The sequence below is a fragment of the Neolamprologus brichardi genome, chromosome 11 (genome assembly GCF_056152115.1).
Source record: "Neolamprologus brichardi isolate AB-2024 chromosome 11, ASM5615211v1, whole genome shotgun sequence".
In the NCBI taxonomy this organism is placed as follows: Eukaryota; Metazoa; Chordata; class Actinopteri; order Cichliformes; family Cichlidae; genus Neolamprologus; species Neolamprologus brichardi.
In genome coordinates, this window is record NC_142114.1 from 9,760,819 (window position 1) to 9,782,606 (window position 21,788).

General features: G+C 42.0%; 1 protein-coding gene across 1 annotated transcript; it reads left to right on the forward strand.

Moving 5' to 3' along the window:
* Window positions 1–850: 850 nt before the first annotated feature.
* Window positions 851–16,594, forward strand: sall3a (spalt-like transcription factor 3a). Its single transcript, XM_035909550.2, has 5 exons — window positions 851–962; window positions 2,132–2,325; window positions 10,804–13,959; window positions 14,271–14,608; window positions 14,936–16,594. Exons 1-5 carry the CDS (start codon window positions 862–864, stop codon window positions 15,365–15,367), a joined length of 4,221 nt encoding a protein of 1,406 aa, XP_035765443.2. The 5' UTR covers window positions 851–861; the 3' UTR covers window positions 15,368–16,594.
* The last annotated feature ends 5,194 nt before the right edge of the window (window positions 16,595–21,788 follow it).

Consider the following 21,788-nt stretch of genomic DNA (forward strand, 5'->3'; position numbering starts at 1 on the left):
CTAACTGAGCTCACCCATGAACTGAAAAAAGCTGAAGATCTATCATTACAGTAAAAAGGTTTCTAATTTAGTCAGGAATTGGCAGCGTTTGTGCGCCTGAAGTCGGAAACAAGCGCGATTATGATGTGCCTATTTTCCACATCCACTTTTAACGATGCAATATGAAAATACATTTACCTTAAGCTGGCAATACGGAAATAAACATGAAACCGTTACTTCTGTTAAATAAATAAATAAATAAATAAAACGCAGTGTTCGCATGGCACTCAAGCACGAGCTCATTTGGTTCCTTTCTCCCCACCGTGCATGCGTACATTTTAGTGCAAAATTATAATTAATTTCTGTATTTATTTTAACTGTGTGTTGAGGGAAAGATGTTTTAATTATATGCTGTATGATGTGTACTCTGACACACTTTACTTATTCATATTCATATTATTATTATTGTGTTCTTTTGCAATATTTCCCCAATATTAGTGTCGGTACACAAATCAAAAAGCAGCCCACATGTTCAAAAACCGCCACCGTGCGTAAAACGTCCACATTCCAGAATCAAAGTTAGAATAAAGCCGGGGTGTTGTGATAAAAAGCCTACCGTGTAATCAGAAAATCGCCGATGTCACAAAAAAAAAAAAACTCTGCCGCATTAATATGATGACCCAGCCTTCTGGCGGATACGGGCGGTGACGGGTGAGATATTATATGATGGGAGGTCAAATCTGGGTGTTCACACAGAAGTCTGTGGACGATCCATTGAACAGTAACGTGGTGGTACATCCTAGTGGTGGCTGAAAGCAATGGGCTGAACCCCTGCTTGGGGGTTGACTCTCACACACAGCGCAGTCCCCCACACACAGAGCCATGCCCAACAGCGAGAGACCGACCGACGCTGCTAGAGGGCTGCCAGAAGATAACTTCAAAGTTGGTTTCGATATGAGAGCCGAGCGAAGGAAAGACACCGAGTAAAGCTTTAGTTTTTTTCTTTTTGTTTGTTTGTTTTGTTTTGGTTTGGGGGGTTTTCGGAAATCAAGTGGTGCTTGGGGGTTTTTTGACCAGCAAATATCCAGAAAAGACGCTTTTGGAGAGCGCACCGAGCCGAGGGCGCATACACGGCGAGAGGAGGTACACGGGAGGAACTTCGTCGCGGTCAGACACGCACCGAAGCGACTTCTCTTTGTCGGACACACGAGTGTTTGATCACACAGACGTTCTTGTTGTTACTGAGAGGAGCACTGTTGCTAATCTTGGCGCCGTTCTCTCGGAAGACGCGCGTCAAAGTTTGGAGAGCGGAGCTGTGCCTTTAGAAAAGCAAAAGCTGGTGGCAGTTTATCGCTCTATTGCAAATAACTTAACTCGTCCCGTCCACTTCTCCTTGCTGCCGGTGCCCGTGTAGCAACTCAAACAGCGGCTGCTTCACCGGGAAGATGTCCACCGACAGAAATCTGACACATCTCGACTTTAGACGTCGCTTCCTTTGAGTCCGATTCAAGGAGTTGCGTGTTCACCTCGCCACACGCACAGAACAAGAAAAAATAAATAAATAAAAGAAGTTAGAGAGAGAGGCGCTGCGAGAACTGAGCCAGTATCTCGGGACAGACTTAACGAGAAAACGTTTTCTGAAGTTTTGCGGTAAACGATGGATCGTTGAGGCCAGGGAGAGACACTTCGTCAAAGAAAAGAAGGAAAAAAGAAGAAAGCGCTGGTGAATCCTTAGTACTTGTGAGTCAGTGCGCTTACTCAAAGGAGTAGGGGGCAAAGGAGCCCGGCGTCCCCCTCGTTGGAGACCCCATGTGAACTGGGTATAACAAGAGATTTTGGTGTGTTGTGTTGTTTTGTGTTGTTGGGGAGGTGGAGGTTGGATAGTAAAGACAAAAGAGACGGATAAAGTCTGAGAGTGAAGCGGCTAATTGCTTAGTCCGTCCCTCATTACCATATCCAATGCGCGTCCATTGGCCTCCAGCCAATCCTCCCCACCTTCACACACTGCCATTAATCGCGAGGCATTATTCACTATCATAATTATTATACCGACATGCGCAATCCAACGCACAGCAACAGCAGCGGCAGCAGCAACACCGGCTAATTTCAGATTTATATTTTTTTCTCTCCTCCTCTCTCTCTCCGCCACCAGACTGTTTGCGAACTTTTTGTGTGTTGATTCGCTCTTCGCTGATGTATCTGCAAAACGCAGACACATCTCGGAGCGCAAACGCAGCAGCATCGCCACCACTAAAGCCAGCAGCATGTCCCGACGCAAGCAAGCCAAACCGCAGCACCTCAAGTCGGACGAGGATCCCGCACTAGCCGGGGTGATTTCCGAGCACGGTGAGTGGATTTGATCAGCTGAAGTTCCTTTAGCCTGATCTGCTTTCAGAGCTTCCCCTCGCAGCTCCGCTCTTCAATTTACGTTTGTTTCTTTACTTTGTTTGACAAACGTTTTAACACATTCTTTTCAATTAAAGAGGTTTAAAGTCATTTGGATTATTATTATCATTAGTATTATTATTATTTTGTTTTTGTTTTTTTGTAGTGGGGATAGTCGATTTATTTCATAGGCATAGGCGGAATCATTTGCAATAAATCAAAAAACGATGCGAATATTAAGTCAAACGTGTCACCTTAGTCGAAGAGGAAGTCTGACGATTTAGAAGTTTTGTGTCTGTTTTGTCCCCCCTCCCTCCCTCCCCCAAAAAACTGTTAAACCTGCATCATATGATCGTCTTTTGTCAGGCAGGTTAATTTTAATAATAGTAAAGAGTTTACATTTTGGTTACAGCGTCTACATTAGGTGCCGGAGGCCCATTTTAAAGGCCTGTTTAAAAAACAAAAATCTCGGAGCTGTGTTCTTCTCAAATAGTGTATTTCAACACTTTTGCAGTTGGCTTTGGACATGCACGCGCACGCGTAGAAATGCAAGCACAACTGTAACAAACACACGAAAGAAGTTGGAAAATTATTTGGCTTTTTTTTTTTCTCCCAGAGGTTTAGAATTATTTATTCCGCAGATGTGAAAGCAATGGGTCATAATATATATACATTTTTTAAACACTTCATTTAAAAAGCCGTTTAATTTATACGTTTCTATTTTTTATTTTTTATCTTGTTTTTTTTTTTTTTTGTTTAGTTTTTTTTGCATGTGTGTCTCTTGTCCCTGAGCGCCTGCGGAATCTGTTGCAGGTCGAAGACTTGTTTTGTTATGGAAATGCTTTTTGTTTACCCCCACCTCCCCACCCCACATAAATTTAGCACACTTGATTTGTTCCTTTTTGCGCACAGTATCGACAAGATCGGTTGACAAAGCTCGTCTTCGCCATGTGGGGGGAAAAAAGGATTATTTGTCCTTTATACTGCGCTTTTGCGCAGCAACACTATCATTATAGGGCTAAAGTCAGGTCCGAAGGCAGATGAAGTGCTGCAGGAATAATATGATTGGATTTCTACAAAACAAAAAAACGTACAGAGCACAAGTCCCACATTATTTGGCAGATTATTATTGAAATTGTGGCAAAATCTAACATTTAAAAAAATCTTTTTATGTATTGGAAATATGAGAATAAGACAAAATATATCAATTTACTGCAGCATATCTTAACAACAATACTGTAATTTACTTGAAAACTTAAAAAAAAATCACAATTTGTCAATTTCATTTCTCTTATTTAAACTTAGAAAGCTGTGTGTGTGCGTGTTTATGTTTGTGTGTGTGTTTTGGGTATCAGTGAAGCTCACAGCTCTCAACAAATCACTGCTATTATTTATACCTTTCTATCTTGGCCCATGTTGGCCAACACTCACACCCAGACACACCCACACTTACACGCGAACACGCACACACACATTTTCCAGGGTTTCTTTAGAATAGAAATGTGTGATGTAATCTCTGAGGAGAAGCTCTCTTTGCATGGGGAAATGCTGGTGTGAGGGGTGGGTGGGTGGGGGATCACACTGATGATTCCCGACTCTTTTGTTCAGTTTACTCTTTGGATCTCTCCTTTTTTTTTTAAATATAATTTCTGACTAATTGACAAACACAGACACTTTTCCTGTTTCGGTGTTTCAGATGACCCTGCTCAGATTCTGTACAGAGATAATCATCCATCAGGTTGCACTCCTGTAGGATTGTGGATTGAAAATCAAACTTTCTTTTGCTCCTGTCAAATCTCACGTTTGGATGATTTCGAGGTTAGGTTACAAATATTTGATTTGAAATGTTGATTGCAATTTATAAAAGAGAAAACAGTCAGATCCACAGAGAGAGGGGGAAAAAGAAGAGAGGAATTTAAAGAGAAAAAAATCTCTACACACTTATTCTGAATTTTATTCCACAGATTAACACACACCTCCTGGCGTAATTAAAATACACACAGACTCAGACAGCGTTATCGGTAACATACTGTATGCTGTCAGTGCCATTGTGCTCGAGACTGGAAGTGTCCGTGGAATGTTCTTTCCTTGCTGAAGCAACTATACTGGCTCGCTTGTTTTCAGGAAAGACGTAGCAGTGAAACAATCTCAAGCCCTTGGCAGAGCACAGTGAGCCCATAGATACTTAAATAAACCTAATAATACCATGCCTCAACCAACACTACCTTACATGATGAGCTACGAATGTCACCCTGTCAGTGTGTCGTTGCAGCATGATCGGATTCTCCGCTCTCTGTTGCTGTGTGGTGCAGCTTGCGACGAACACTATCGATTGTTGGCCTTGACATAACCACAGCGTATTAACGTCGACGGGATTCAAAAGTTCCAGTCGTCAGCCGCTGCTCGACTGAGACTTAAAATCCATTTTTGCTCAGCTTAGTGCTGAAGAGAACGTCAAGAAGAATGTGGTGTTCAAATTGTGCTCAGGGATCTTCACCATTTCTTACAAATAAGAAAACAAGGAAAGAATCAGCCAAATCGAACCCTGTGCCTGGAAAGCTTCAGCTTACACCTTCATTTTCCCTAAATATTCCCAATATTATTTTGTCTCCTTTGTATGTGGCATTTATGACTGCTGTCCCTCTGCAGCTTACTGAGTACTCTTTAATGTGCCGCATCCATGAAAACATGAAAAACTAAAATCAAGTGCCAACAAGCCCTTGTCTGGCATATCATCTCCCCTCAGGCTTTCCGGACACTTTCCTCCTGGGGGCATGGGAGGGTTTTTGTGTGTGTGTGTGTTTGTGTGTGTGTGTGCTAGGATGGGGAAAGGGAAGAGGAGGGGGTGGTCTGCTTAGAAGTGCTTTTATAAAGCTTGCTGTCTTAACCTTTGTGTAGCCCCGGGTAGCCAGATCCTGCCGCTAGATGTCAAGCTCCTTGTACAATTAGAACATGTGTGCCGTTGACCTTGGCAGCGCAGTTTCCTCGTGTCCTAGAAAGCGTTAGCAGCAGCAGGCTTTTCACCACCGCTTTCTCGGCATCCAGTGTCGTTCAAGGTGTGAATGTGCAGGGGAGCAATGGTGGCCAAACTCTGCGCAGTCACACGAAGATTTAGAAGAATTTTCAAAGGTAAATTTCCTCAGTTGTCAGTGGACATGCACAGCATCGTTCAAGCAAGAAAGGCAGATTTCTTTTTCTAAAATTATCACTCTGGAAAAACACGAGACACTTGAGGAACAGGTAACAACAAGGCTCAGGTCACAGTCGCAATTATTTGAAGTCAAAATCTCCTCAGAGTTCATTCTGGGCTGAGCCCCTTTCCTTTCTTTTCGTCATAGCAGCAGAGGCACGGGCATATATGGTTATGAATCCAAGAAAATGTAATAAAGTGAGAAAATCCCTGCTGGTAGTGACAACATGGTTGTTACCACTTCCCCTGCAGCGGGGCTTTGTTTGCCTTTTGTTTTAATCCACTCTCACCATTGGGTGCAGGCCTGTGGACCACCCACATAGTTGTGCCAAAGATGTCTTCAAGAAGGCACTCAAATATGGCTGTGTCTTAATTACCACTCAGCACACGAACAAGTGAGATCCTGATTGAGAGGAAGGACTAGACAGGGAAGGGAAGAACTATTTAATGTTAGACAAGACAGCAGATTTGGAGGATTTAGGTAAAAAGCTAACATGTAGTCAGCTGAAGGGGTAAATTTCCCCTTTAAATGGTTTGGTTTTGATGGTTTGGTTTTGGCTTATTCAGATGATTTTAAACACCAGTTTGTCCAGAAAGTGGGGACGCGGAGGAACAACGTGTGAGCGGAGATCTGCAGCTTTGCGTTCTGTGTAAAACAGGAAACATATAGCTCTGAGTTCAATTTGATTTAAACAAACCCCAAGCAAAGATTAATAAAAAATCTCCTTTGACGTTAGAGAACGAGAGCGCATTAGATCCTGTGGCCTCGTCTCGGACTCTTTTTGTAAATCCGGAGGCAGAGAGGCATCTTGGCGAGTGTCATCTGGACAGAGTGTCGTCATTGAATACTGTATTGCAAATGCTTACACAAACAAATCGTTAATGTTTTGGCTGCTCCACATCTGCAGGCCATGACAAAGGCCTCTCTGTTGGGGCAGATATGACTGTACCACTCTGCAGTAGGGCTGACCAGGCCGATGACACACACTCACAGCGCTGTGCTGAGGACGACTGAGCCTCTGCAAGTCCGAGGATGCACTGAGTCATTCGTGGATATGCTTCATGGGTGCAGCAGCACAGCATAATTATTTAGATTTCCTTTTTTTTTAATGAATCTTGATTATTATTTTTTTTAAATCATGCAAACATGCAATTAATCTTAACTTTGCTATGAGGCTTAACCAGTATGCTAAAGAGTCATTCTTTTAAACAAAAATGAACTAACTACAAATGTTCAGAATTTAAGTGACATTTGTCTTTTTCCGGTGCAGATTATGTCCCAGTTAGAACTAAGCAGAGTGCACGCTGTGTCTCAGTTAAAATGTCTCGTCAAACAACTTAAAATAACTTGAAACGTCTTTATTTTCTATTTATTTATTTTTTTTGTACTCACGATTAGAGTTGCGGAAGTGTGTCAAAAAGTGCAATGGAAAAATTTAATCAGGCCACAAATTCCAACATTGTTGGACGCAGCAGGCCTCTTTCTTTTTTTTTTCCCCTCAACTTTCAGCTTGAGCAGGACCAACAGGGATGCATCTCTCTTTAAGGGTCCTAAGCTATCCTCACATTCTTGAGAAGAATGCATTTTAAGGGGGCAGAAGGAGGGGCCTTTTTAGGAAGAGCGCAATCACAGAGGTTGGTCACGATATACTACTCTCACAGACTGCTGTTGGTGTAAATGACATGTAGGTTCTCGGGGTATGATGAAGACTTTTTAATTGCGCATTTAAATTACAATGCCCTGCACTTACTGAGATTGAAATACCTCGACGTAGGGTAAATGCTCCCACTGTCATTGCTGTTTGTTTTCATTATGTGAATCTGGAAATTGTTAAGAATGGGAAAATTTGTAATTGGCCAAGGCTTCGGTGCTTCTCTCAATGCCCGGCTCTGTGACTTTCACAGAATCCGTGGTAAGCATGAATACCTCATCTGATATAATATGTCAGATTAGCAGTTTCAGTTGGCATGCCAGAGATTGCTGAGCAAGATAGCGGACACACAGATTCAATGTCTACAATCCCCCTATTGACTACCTTCAACTTAATATTTGTATCCGGGTAAATGAAGACTCTTAAAGCAATGAAAAATGGATTGGATTTTTTTTCCGTCCCCTTCTTTTTCATACTATAGGAAAATCAATATTAGCCCCTTCCCCAACACAAACACACATAAAATCATATAGAAACACACACACGTATGCATGCATCCCTTTCAACTGTGTTGCATTGCAAACCCAAAGCAACCACAAAATGTCGCCTCTTAGCTCCACAGCACAATAGCACTGTACAGGTTAAAGCAACACAGTTGTTTTAAGATTATGAGCTTTCCTAATGCTCGTTTGTTTGTTTGTTTGTTTGTTTTTTCCTCGGTAAGTATGACACTAATCTGTAATGTACGCAGCTGTAATTTGTGTTTCTATGATTAATGCTGACTAACTGTAGCATTAGTCAAAGTAAACCTGAAAACGGCAATTTCGTGTGTTTTCCTTGTTTTTTAGCGGCGTGGACATTTTTAAAGAGGCAGTGTATTTCATACAACTACACAGTCTTTAGATTTGAATTTAAAAAAAGCATCGGACATAAGATTTTTTTTCTTTTATAATAATAATTAGCGCTCTAAAGTTACTAAAGTTATGAGACAGGAAGGATTTTTTTAATGGACAAAATGTAATTTATGAGAGTCTTTTCTTTCCTTTTTGTTTTTTTGAAAATAAGTCAATTTAGGAGCAGAGGCCTGTGTATGTGTAGAAGTGACTGGTACACTCTACTAACGGCAAAAAAGCATGTTTTTGCAGGTCTAAATTTGCAGGTTGTAATTTTTTTTTTAGGTGTTTGTCCTCGTACATATGCACATAATCTGTGAATTCTCTTTGTCCGTCTTAGGAAATGTGTCAGTGTGTGTGTGTGTGTGTGTGTGCGCGAGAGCGAAAGAGAGGTCAGAGGCATACAAAGACCCCCACTTGTAATTGTATGAATGAATAAAAGAGATTGACAGTAATACCATTCTAATAACTAATCAGCTCAACACAATGCCTACTCATTTGTGTTGACCTTTCAACCCTCAATTATGGAAATGAGTTCTGCTGTCCGCTGCTGGGCTAAGGAGCTTTTTAGCCTGCCGTCACGTGTCGCTGACGTTTCCAGTCACTTGCTCCTTTTCACTTGTCAATTTCTGTTTTGTATTTGAGCTTAAATGACTAATTTGTTTTTCAATGGATTTTTTTTTTTAATACCGAGGTCTCAACGTACAATGTATGTCTTAGGATAAAACCATAAGGATTTTACATTTTCTTTTCCTTTAATTCCTTAATTGATTTTTTTTTAACTGGCAGCACCCATGATTTAGTAAAATAATATCTTACTTTGTCAGCTCTAACCTCAATGAGGATGAGAGCACGGAGTCTGTCCAAAACTGTTCTGCTGATAATTAATTAAGTCACAGACACCAGACCACGATGGCGCATGGCCCCTTTGGCCACAAATTACAGGAGGAGTGATGAATTTCTTTCCTAATGAGTCACTGTAATTGGCAAAAATGCTTCATTTCTGCTTTGCTATGGTTTACTCCACTTTAACCTTTGAAGTTAGCACAAGCAATGTATGAATCTCTCTATTGCTCACTTGAAAAGCATAACGGGTCTTTTAATGATAAGGAAATGTGCACTATATGTTCCAAGGAATTTACTGATTCTGATTTCTTTTTTTAAAATTTAGTGAACAAGCTGGTTTAGCCCACTGGGTGAGCTGCTTAGAGGAAAAAAGAAAATATGCACAAGTGAAAGCAGTTAAATTCAGACATGCAACTTTTATGCTTTGGGATTTTTTTTTGTCACACACATACAGTAATAATTAACCTGAATTTAACTTTTTTCTTAGTTATTAACTACTTTTAAACAATATAGGATCACTGAAGAACATAACCTTGTTTTATAGCAGCCTTTGCATGAAGTAAATCTTTTTTTATTTCCAGCAATTGCCCATGAAATTGTCTTAACATTTTAAATGTGTATACACAGTGGTTTAATTTGTGGATAAATAGTTTACCAGATATTCGCTGGTCGTCAAATGTAAACCGAACAGGAGACGACTCTGAAATAAAGTACGTGCTAGATGTCTTGTGGTGACTGAGTGTGCTTCCTACTCAGACATTTTTATTTATGCAGACGTCCCCGACAGAGAGACCCGCACGCTATAACTAAAAGGGGGAGGGGGGGGGGGGATTAATAAGAGGAGGCCATTTTTACATGGTTTATATCAGGTGTGAATTTGGTCCACGCTCGGAGCTCGCACGGGTTTGTTTGACTCTTGATGGTTGCATGTCAAAGAGGAAGTGGCTTCCTACAACTGTGATTAAACATGTGTAACTAATCAGTGACTTTGCTGCCATGGCACTAGCATGTAATTTGTTGAGTCTTATGTCAGAGAGCATGGCCAGTGGAGAGAGAGGAGTAACACACTGAGTGTTGCCTAACTTAAAGGGAATGTTTTCTATTTGGAACATTTTGAAAAAGAATGAAATTGTGAAAACTTTTAAATTATAGTGATTTGTTATGCACATTTTAAAAGGTCAAGATTTATGGGGGTTTTTTTCTATTTGTAGATAGTGTACAAAAAAAAGTCGATAGTCAACGGATATCATCACTTACATATGATAATGCATTTTTGTGACAAGGTGGCGAAAGTTCAGTATAGTTATTTGCTTAGATTCAGGGCTCTAACATTACCTTTGCGATGCTAAATGGAAAGCCAGGCATTTGAAATTCAAGTGGAAATGACTGAGCTTGATAGCAGAGGGGAATCCTAATGGGGCCATCAAAGTCCTGATTTGTACCCAACAGATGAGGCAGCTGTGAATTGTATGAAATATTGGAAATCAATATGTTCTATGGAATTTCATTAAGTGGCAGTATCCACAACTGATAGGCCCTCATAATTTGATGGATTGCACAAAGAAAATTATTACCTGGCCCTATGGAGAGGGTGTGAATGCACAAATCTGGGTCTTGAGAATTGGTGAACTAGGGCAATTTGTTCAGAGTGAAAAAAAAAAAGAATATTGATTTTGGTTATGTTAAAAGAGAGAAAAAAAAATCAAAGGTTAAATCTTTGCAGCACTGCACTGGAAAATATGTGTGGATTCTTTATTGATTATTTATTCATTAATTCTTCTTTCTTCCCTCCCTCCTCCCTTTGGTTTCTTTTTGTCCCTTTTCACTCCTCTGACCCCCCTCCCTTCGCTTTTTGTAGCCCGAGGTGATGTGCTGGATGATGCCGACAGCGGGAATGAGAGCCGCAGTGGCAGTGAGGAGACCCATGTATGTGAGAAGTGTTGTGCTGAGTTCTTCAAATGGTCAGACTTCTGTGAACATTTAAAGAGCTGCACTAAGAACCCCCTGGTGCTTATAGTGAATGACAATGAGGACACACCTAACCCCTCACAGGAGTACCCTACAGAGCCCTCCCCTGTACCCAGCTGCCCTAGTGAGCAGGCTGACAGTGAGGACCCCAGGGAGGGGAGCCACAGCCCTGCTGGTGAGGGGGATGACATCCCAGAGACAGCAACCTTAAATGGGGTCAGTGTCCTGGAAAAGGAGGACGAGCAGATGGAGCTGGAGCTTTCTCCCGAAAAAAATGTGGATCCTGAAGAAAGAGATGTGACATCCCCTGAGCCAGATGGCTCCCTACCTCAGCTCAATGATGTCGTTCCCTCTGCTGTTACAAGTTACGCCATGCCAAGCACCAATGTTACCTTAGAGACTCTTCATGGCACCCGTGTTGCAGTTGCCCAGTTTTCACAGAGTGTAAGGGCAGCAGCGGGCAGTGGGGTTTCCACCATGGCTATTCCCATGATCTTGGACCAGCTGATGGCCCTCCAACAGCAGCAAATTCATCAGCTGCAGCTAATAGAACAAATTCGCAGTCAAGTGGCTCTCATGAACAGACAGTCTGCCCCACAGCCTGCTCTTAACCACCATCACAGCAACGCTACTGGAAGCCAGGGGCCCGTCTCCTCCTGTGTCCCTCCTGTTGCAAGTCAGCTTCAGCTACATAATTTTATCACTCCCCCAGTCCATCAGCTGCCTGTTAGACTGCCGGCCACTCTCAATGGTCAAGGACCTTCACCTCTGACCTCAGCAATAGAAGGGCCTCTCTCTCAAACACCACAAAGCAGCAGTCAGCAATCTAACTCTTCAGCTCCGATCACATCCTCAACTAACTCAGCTTTTCCTCCACCAAGTGGTACTGGATTGTCATCTCTACTTCCCCCCTGCTCATCCTCTGTCACAAACAACAGCATTAGCACTAGTAGTAGTGTAACAGGAGGTAGTGGCATTAGCAGCAGCTCAACTCTTTCCAGGAACTCTAGTACCCCTCCTTCCCTCACTCACAGCACCCTCCTGAGCTCTTCTTCCAGTCTACCGCTGATACCTCACAGCTCTTCGAGCAGTGTTATCTTCCCTAATCCACTGGCCAGTATAGCAGCCACAGCCAATGCACTCGATCCTCTCTCTGCTCTAATGAAGCACCGCAAGGGGAAGCCCCCAAACGTGTCTGTATTTGACACTAAGCCCAGCTCTGAGGACCCCTTCTTCAAGCATAAGTGTCGGTTCTGTGCCAAGGTGTTTGGCAGTGACAGTGCCCTACAGATCCACCTGCGTTCCCACACTGGAGAAAGGCCCTACAAATGCAACATATGTGGAAACCGCTTCTCCACCAAGGGGAATCTGAAAGTCCACTTCCAGAGGCACAAAGAGAAATACCCACATATACAGATGAACCCCTACCCTGTGCCAGAGTACCTGGACAATGTTCCCACAAGCTCAGGCATCCCATATGGCATGTCATTGCCCCCAGAAAAACCTGTTACCACATGGCTAGACAGTAAGCCAGTTCTTCCCACAGTTCCCACCTCTGTCGGACTCCAGCTGCCTCCAACATTACCGAGTATGATGGGAGGATTTGGTGAGTCTCCAAGCCTCACTCCGCTCAACAGGTCTCCTCAGAGGCCATCCCCACCCTCAAGTGACTGTGCATCTTTGTCCCCAAATATCATCACTGACTCATGCATGACCACTACTTCACCATCCCCAAAACCAAGCCTAGGGTGTGAGGCACCTCCTTTACTGAAACCCGAAGGCATTCTTTTGCCCGCAAGCTGCTCTACTAGACCGGGAGAGAACACGACTAGCACAACGACCATAACTCAAGTGCTTCTTTCCACTACTGTCACCTCCACATCATCGTCCAGCAGTGGACAGGTCTCTGAACCCATCAGTAGCCCCAACTCGGCCTCTAATTCTGTCTCCCATCCTGTCCTTCCCATGCTCTCAGACCATTTTAAGGCCAAGTTTCCCTTTGGAGGCCTCTTAGACTCTATGCAAACATCAGAGACATCCAAGTTGCAGCAGCTTGTTGAGAATATTGACAAGAAGATGACTGACCCCAACCAGTGTGTCATCTGTCACCGTGTTCTGAGTTGCCAGAGTGCTCTGAAGATGCACTATCGCATCCACACTGGTGAAAGGCCTTTTAAATGTAAGATATGTGGGCGGGCATTTACAACCAAGGGAAATCTGAAAACACATTTTGGTGTCCACAGGTCCAAACCTCCACTTCGGGTTCAGCACTCTTGTCCTATATGTCAAAAGAAATTCACCAATGCAGTTGTACTGCAGCAGCACATCCGTATGCACATGGGCGGGCAAATTCCCAACACACCCATCCCCGAAAGCCTGCAAGAAATGGATACTGACCCCTCTTTTGATGAGAAGAGCTTAGATGCCATGAGCAATTATGATGATGACCTTCTGGATGAAATGGAGCAGGCCATAGATGATGAAGCTGATTTAAAAGAGGGAGATATGGACTCATCCAAACCTTTTTCACCTGGGAGCTCTCCACCAACTTCCGTAATCTCCAGCATTGCTGCAATGGAGAACCAGATGAAGATGATTGACTCTACCGTCAACATGACTCGTACATTTGGTCTGAAGCCTTCACAGAATGGCAGTAGCTTTGGAGGGGAGACTGATTGCTTTACCACTGATTCTCTGTCTGTAGTTGGGGATGCTGAGGGTCAAAGCTTGGGGAGCCCCGCTTTGTCTGAGTCCTCTGGCTCTATCCAGCATTTGTCCCCAGCCCACAGTCATTCTGAGAGCCAGCGATCCAAATCCCCTGCTGCACTCAACAATAATAACATCAGCAGTGCCATGACAGCAGAGGAGGTCCAAGACAACAATACAGCTGGCCTGGCAACAGTAAAGTCGGAAAAATCCGAGACGCCATCTCCGCTTCCTGCAACTGAAGGCACTGGGGCCCTTGACCTGACTGCCACTCAGCCAGGCAGGCACTTTATCAAAGAGGAGAGCCACTTCAACGTGCTGTTTCTAAACAGAGATCGAGGTGTGTATGTGCAAAAACACAAATCTAAAGTGAATTCATTATCTGGGCACATTTGGGAGTTCATAATAATGAATTAATGACCACATCTCAATATCATAATAATTTAAAGATGAAAAATTGTTGACAGTAAGAGAATGAAAAAATAGAAAAGAGTTATTTATGAATAATAAGGACCTTGACCAAATAACTATAAGATTTCAGCAGGGATTTTTTAGATTTTCAAGTCAAATTCTGACTGTTCAAAGGCTTTTGGTGTTTTACTAATAGAATATAAATCGAATTGTTCTGTTTTTTTACTTTTGTTTGTTCAGGGCTGAGCACTCCCAATTTGGCCAGCACCGCATCAAACATGATTAAAATGGAAATGAACGGCCATGGGAAGTCAATGTCTCTGAGCGACAACCCTCACCTGCCCGTGGGCATTCAAGTTCCAGCTGCAGCGCCCCCAACCACCATGAGCCCTAGCATCAACCCCATGTTGGCTCCCCCACCTCCACGACGCACTCCTAAGCAGCACAACTGCCAGTCGTGTGGGAAGAATTTTTCCTCAGCCAGTGCTCTGCAAATCCATGAGCGTACACACACTGGGGAGAAACCTTTCGCCTGCTCTATTTGTGGAAGGGCTTTCACCACAAAGGGCAATCTCAAGGTATGACCCAGCTTAAAGTACATTGCATCAGTTGAGTTTTACATAGGTTCAAAGCTCTGTAATATTTTCAGATTTTGCCAACAAACAGCTTTTTGCTCTTGAAAAGTACTACATTAATACATTTTATTTGCTTAAAACTATGTATCAATTAAAAAACGAAAAAAGAAGCACAAAAAAGAGAGCATTCTAAAAATGTGGCCTTATATGTTTTTACATTTAGTTTTCCTTTCCAGTTCATCCCACACAATTTCCATTTCAAGTATTTTCCATTTACAATTACAGAGTCATTATTTTTTCATTTGTTTGTCATTTTGTCGATAATTTTAGGTTCACATGGGAACGCACATGTGGAACAATGCCCCGGCCCGAAGGGGTCGACGACTGTCTGTGGAGAATCCCATGGCCCTGCTGGGTGGGGACGCCATGAAGTTCAGCGAGATGTTTCAGAAAGATCTTGCTGCTCGGGCCATGAACGTTGACCCGGGCTTTTGGAACCAGTACGCAGCCGCCATCACCAATGGCCTGGCCATGAAGAACAATGAAATCTCTGTGATCCAGAATGGAGGCATCCCCCAGCTGCCCGTCAGCCTTGGTGGCGCAGGAATCACTTCATTGGGAGCAATGCCTGGAGGGATGGACCGCGTTCACACAGGCAGCAGCCCTCCCATGACGGGTATGGAAAAGACTGGTCTGGAGGTCACAGCTAACCGTCCCTTCTCCAGATTTATGGAGGAGAACAAAGAAATTGGGATCAATTAAAGAGACTTTTCTGTATAATTCCAGGTAGGCAAAGACTACAAGGCTGTTTATGAGGAAAGAAACTGCTGATCCAGTCTGAACTCATGCGTACTATATTATGTACAGATTAAATATTTTTTGTTTGTTTTTGGAAACATAGTATTTAGTATTGATTAGAGGTTTTTGCCTTTCACCCATTCCCTGCTCACTTGATATTTCGCCTATACGAAGAATACTTTGTCTCTTGTTTGAGAATATGTCGTCTTGCAAGATTTGCATGGTACTTATTGGTTTTTATCAGTACGTTTGACTGCTTTTATGAATTCCTTTGAAAACCAGGATCCTGCCTCAGTTATGATTGGCAAGCATCTTATCTGGACAGGACTAAAACACAAAAAGGACAGCGTTTTAGCTCAAAGTCAGTCTGAACAATGTCTGCCAACCTCGTTTATGGTTGCTATTTTAAATATAAAGGGCCATGGATAGACTGAAGAAAAGACTGAAGTATAACGTTCTGTGTTCGCCTGATTTTTTTTTTTCATGATCTAGAAAACTTGAAAAAAATAATGTTTGAACTATTTTAATCTTTACATTTAGTCTCCCAGCATTGTCTTATATTATTGTCGTGTGTCTTTAGTATTTATGATATTGACAAAAAAAAGCGGGTATACAAAAATATATTTAATGGCCCAAGCATTTTATTGATCTTTTTTTCTAAACTGCAGGCTTCACTCATGAAAATCTCTTTCAATGAAGACAATATGTCATTTGAGTTGAACAACAGAGAAAAACAGTAGGTTTTATTTGGATATCGGTTGAGACTATGATTATCTCATTACACAGTGAAGAAGCTAGAGATATCCGAAGCTGCTATGACCACAACCCTGCTTTTAACCTTTGTAAAAAAGAAAAAAAAAGTGACCCTTTTGAATAAATATCTATGTATAGAAATACAGACAAATCTAAAACAGGTATGCATATTTTGTATCACTTAAAAAAAAAATAGACATCATGAGTTGAGAGTATTTGTCATGTTTGTGAATGCACTTTTTAAAAACAAGACGTTTTGTCTGTGAGTTACCGTTAACCTTTTGACTGAGCTATCTATCACGTGCTGTTTTCATTGTTTTCAGCATACCACTCCTACAATTGGCAGAGTCAGTTCTCTGTTATTGCATCTGTGCTACTCGTCAGAGTACAAACTCATCACTCAATCAACCTTCTTAAATAAAATAAAAAGAAAACAGGTGTGTGTGTTGCAGTGGTCTCCTTATCTTTAATACGCTTTCTCCTTCTCTTTGTTTTTGTTGTTTTTTAGTCATTCTAATTATTACCATTGAAATGTGGTCTTGCAGTGTGAGCCACCATGTGAGTGTGGAAAATTTGAAAACAGCTTTTAAATCCATTGCTATTTAAACATCTGCAAAAACAACAACTTTGCTTTTGAAATTCCACCACACATATAGCAGATATGTTAGTACGAAATTACTTATTATCTTATCTGCCAAAACAAACTGGTGCTTTTTGGATGAGCCTAAAATGATTTTCAGCAAAGATATGTTTCCTCTTTTGGGTCATAAAAAAATGGGTGGAAAAAAAAAACAAGGAATCATTTCCAGATGCTTTATAATGGTCTGGGAAGCATTTTCTTCAAAGAGGCTCTTCAAGAAAAAAATTCATTCATTAATATTTTGTTTATGTTTTTACTTAGCAATGAGCTTTTCAGTTTACAAGAAAAAATATTACTGAATTATTTATTACTTATTTTACTTATGTGTGTGCATGTGTGTGCTCTTCTGTCCACACACACGCATGCGGCTGCTGGAGATCCACTATTCTGCACGTGCAGAAAAAGGCACATTTATAATTATTTATAAATACAAAAAGGAAAAAAGATGCAGCAATTTGCAATAATACACACAATTCTAAAATGATTTCATTGTCTGTAATGCAAAGAGAAGGTTGTTAAAGCTGCAATCCTTGTTTTCCGTTGTCATTTGAAGGTAAACACGCACACACACACACACACACACACGCACACACAGTTAAGCAAATGTCCTTGTATTTGTATATTTTAGATCATCTCAGTTTGAATTGTTATATCAGAACACTACAAATAATTTGTGACTACGGGTCAAGACTTTAGCTAAGCACATGCAAAACCCATGATGAACCATAACATAATAGAAATAAACAAACCATAACTGTCGTGTAATTTAAATGAAAGAATCACGTGTTAATGTGTAAAACAATGTTCACTTTATACCTTAAAGCCTCTTCTCTTCCTGCTGCAGTCTGCCAGGAGACAGTGCTGCGTCTGAGAGGGAATCAGCGAACTTATTATGTGTGTGTGTGCGTGCGTGTGTGTTTGTGTGAGAGCCGTAAAACGATGGCAGCCTCCTTGCTGCAGGACATTTGACACATGGTCCACATGTGTGCGAACACACACACACATACGCTTCACACAGCTTCACACAGCTTCACACAGCTTCACACTCCCACATAAAAACCTATGTTCTCACTTTCTCCAACATAAAAAAGACAAGACTGAATTACACCAAATATTCTTAGCGATGGGGGAGAAAAGAAAATATTCCTGCTGTGAACAACATTAAGCCGCATCAGGTGCAAGATGAAAGTTAAGGCTAACTTTAATCACTTGGAACAAAAGACTTTTTTCTTAATGCTTATCTTTGGCAACTTGGCTGGCAGATGTGACTATAACCTTGATCTTGAATTCCTCCCTATATAAAGTAAGATAACCATAGCTTTAATGGCACTCTCATATCGGTTTGGAGAGCTGGACAATAAATCATTCTCTAAGGGAAAAAAACAAAACAAAAAACAAATGAAGTCACTCAAAATCAGCAAATCTAAAGATGTAACTTTACAATTTGCTGTGTGGACACATTCATTTAGACTAAAAGGCTACATGGAAAGTTTCTATCAAATGAGCAGCAAATACATTTAAGTTACAACCATAGATCTCATAGATATAATTATTATGCCTGGAAACTCAAAACAGTTAATATTTCATAATAGATATGCGGAGAAATGTATTATTTTGGTTCTTTAGCAGTAAGGGAGCCAACACGTTATCCAATGCAGCTAAGTGACAACTCATCTGGTGAGCTTTCACCGCTGAGCCATAAGTGTTTATTTTTCTGTTATTTTTTCCTCCTTGACTTTTACACGCATATTACTTTTCACGTTGACGGACGTGAGCCGAGGCCACCCTCGGGGGCTCTCTCTCTCCGTTTCGGTAATGCGTGCTGCCGTTTGCGAGCCCATTGTTTGACATTTCACTGTCAGCTGATCGCACAGGCTTAGTCAGTGGAATTGTGGAGTAATGAAGAAATTTCATACTGACTGTTTCCCTCTGTGAACGCGCTCATTTCGCCCATATTTGAAGGAAAACGAATGACATTCCACTCGTGCCTGCAATCATGCGCTCGCGTTTTGCGAAGAACCAGAATAGATGCATGTAAAGACGCTTGTTTCAGGCCCTGAACGGGGATTCTTCTTCTCAAGTGTATAGCTCAACAGGCTGCTGCTGCTCACAGTGATGCGCTGTAAAGGAGGGCAGTTAGAGGGTTATATGAGGTTATAAATTACCACACTGTAGGGTTGCTTTCCCAACCCCCCCTGAGAATTAGATATTTTGTTGTAGTTCTGTCCTTTTTTTTCCATTAAGCAATACAATACAATGGAATGCTCAACGTGTGAAGTGCAATTTTACTTTACTGTTAAAAAGAGAACATTTATGAGAAACCAGGGGAATGCAGACAAGGCATTATTTGAGGTGTGTCCATTTAAGAGATTTTTAACAAGTATAATTTTAGAGCGGGTTACAAGGCTAATTATCTAAGTAAACATGACTTGCCTTTCTGTTTCTTTAGTTTGTTTTCTTTTTGTGAAATGTGGCTCTTTCCCCTCTTTGTTCAGCGCACAGAGCAAATTGCCTGCCCCCTTTTGTTTCATCTACACTTGACTCATGTTTGTGTGCTACCTGTTTGAAGTGAAAATGTGTGACATTTGGGCATGGCACAGTGTGAACAGACAGGCCATCATTGGGACGGGGCTGTCGGCTGTTTGTTTAATGCCCTGCCTACTGTGAAAGTCTCCCTGAAACAGGCGCAGTAAATATCCCCATTGATCCAGAGGCAGGGGGCCCTACGATGATGTAGTGGCGAAGAGCCACAGGAGTAAATCTAGCCGACAGTAATCCAATCCCATTCTCAAGGCTCTGGGATCTGAGATAGGTGCTTTAAATCCAAAAGTGTGCCTTTTTGCACAATTTCTCTGCCTGTGTTGATGCTGTGTCTTTTGTGGGTTTTTTTTTTTTAAACTTCCATATCTCAGCTCGAGAGTCGGTCGGTGGCCTGCTGAAGCGCTTCATCTCCTATCCTTTATATTTGCTTAAATTCCAAGTCCTATAATGATGCCACAAATTTAGCTTTGTGCTCATTTCAGTGTCAAATTCACGCCCACACTTCTCCTCCTGTTTTTGCTTGTCTAAAGCATGTGCATCCACCTGAAGTAAAAACTCCAAAGTTAAGAGAGTGTGAAAGCTGTGTGTGTGTGTGTGTGTGTGTGTGTGTGTGTGATAGCACACCTCAGGTAATCAGTGTTTTCTATGGATGGCAGAGGGACACACTGGAAACTCAGAAACCCCCATTAGGCTGGAATTTCCCTGTGATGGCCAAAAGCTGCCTACCTAGTGCTTGACTGGTTGCTTGGCTGCTCCAGCAAGTGTTAGTTTTCATGCAGGCTCTCAAGATGACAAAGTTACGCAGCCCCGATCCCCTGGAATAGGACTGTGTGGTTACCTCAAATTCTTTCCTGTATGGACTGTTAAGAGCTGATGAAGCATGATGCACTTTAGCCTGGTGGGCATTAACAGTTTGCTGCAATGAAGGATTGGCTATTTCACCAACATAGATACTTGTAGTCCTAAATTAACATCAGAATTATTTTTAATGCACTCTACTGACTGTAGTCAGTGGTTATTATACCCTCCATTTAGCACCACCTACCACAGAGTGCAACAGAAAGTTTCAGAAAAGTGAGAAACATCACGATTAATTTCAGTTTTAAAAAAGGACTTTTAATGGGAATTATTGCACTAATAGGTTCGACATTCACAGTCAAGTGTGTAAACAAAAAACAAACAAAAAAAGAACGGTTTTGTGGATCTTTGTGTGGGTGTAATTTTGCAAAACGGCTCCAGAGTGGGCAAACTCGCCTTCACTTTTACATATCCATTTCTTAAAAACTACGTGAGCGGTGAAATGCAGGCTAAAGGATATTCCCCTTGTAATGCTACTGAGGGCTAGCCAAGGTGCGATTATAGTGTGCAGTAAGGTGCCTACAGAAAACAAGGAAAAGAAGTACGAGGAACGGTGGGGGTGTTTTTTGGAAAATCAATGAGTGCGTGGAACATAGTGGTGGTGCACCTGAAAGTGAACACGTCATCAATTAAACAAACTTGGTGAACAGGGCCAATTCATCAGAGAGCGGTGTGGATCAGCTATTGGGTTCAGCTTCGACGTGACAAATGCCGGACCTCCTCTGTGTGCCCAAGGTTGCCGATCGATAGAGATCATCATCGTGATGTGGCCTTTTATCTCACAACCCGCTCCCTCAAGCCTTATATTATTCCCAACACAGAGATCTCAAAGGAGGAGGAGGGGTGAGAAGGGCACGGGCCTGATTGTATCTTTTATTCTCAGAACGCATAAGCATTATTTGTTCAAACGATTTTCATGGCTTTTGATGACCAGCTTTGTCCTCCAGCAGGAAAGTTTTGATGGTTTCTGTAAGGTTTATGTTTTTGTACCTGCTGCCGCAGTTTGCCTCATCTGGGGATTATTCCTTGGAAGATGAAGATCACTCTGGTTAACATGACACTGTTTGCTGAGCGATTGAATCCTCTCAATACAAGCCTGCTCCCCCTCAGCGGCACTTATTCAAATGTGTCAAATCCGGCTGAGGGGAAAGCCTCCAGGGTTCCTATTGATTTGTGCCATTATGGAATTCCATGCCAATAAACTGTCATGACTTACTGTAACAATCCAATGATTCGGCTCCATTTCAGTCACATGACAAAGAAGAGCTTCCTCATTATCAGAAGCCATTATGAGAAAATGGAGTTTTGCAATTGAGTTATGCAATGATAAATATTGACTTATTTCGGTTTTAATCGGCTGGTTTAACAGTGTTATTGGTGTATGGGGCCTATAGAGTTGCCAGTAATTGTAGTTGTGGTATGAAGGACCCAAGACCCACAGCGCTGTAGGCATGTGGATGCTTTCATTTACAATATTTTCTTTTCTTGTGCAGCTTTCCAGTTGCCTTGTCCCCTTACAGAACACTGCTCTCCTGTTCATCCTACTGAAACAGGGAAGGCATGACCAGGTGATGGAGAACAGCTGAGTGGGTC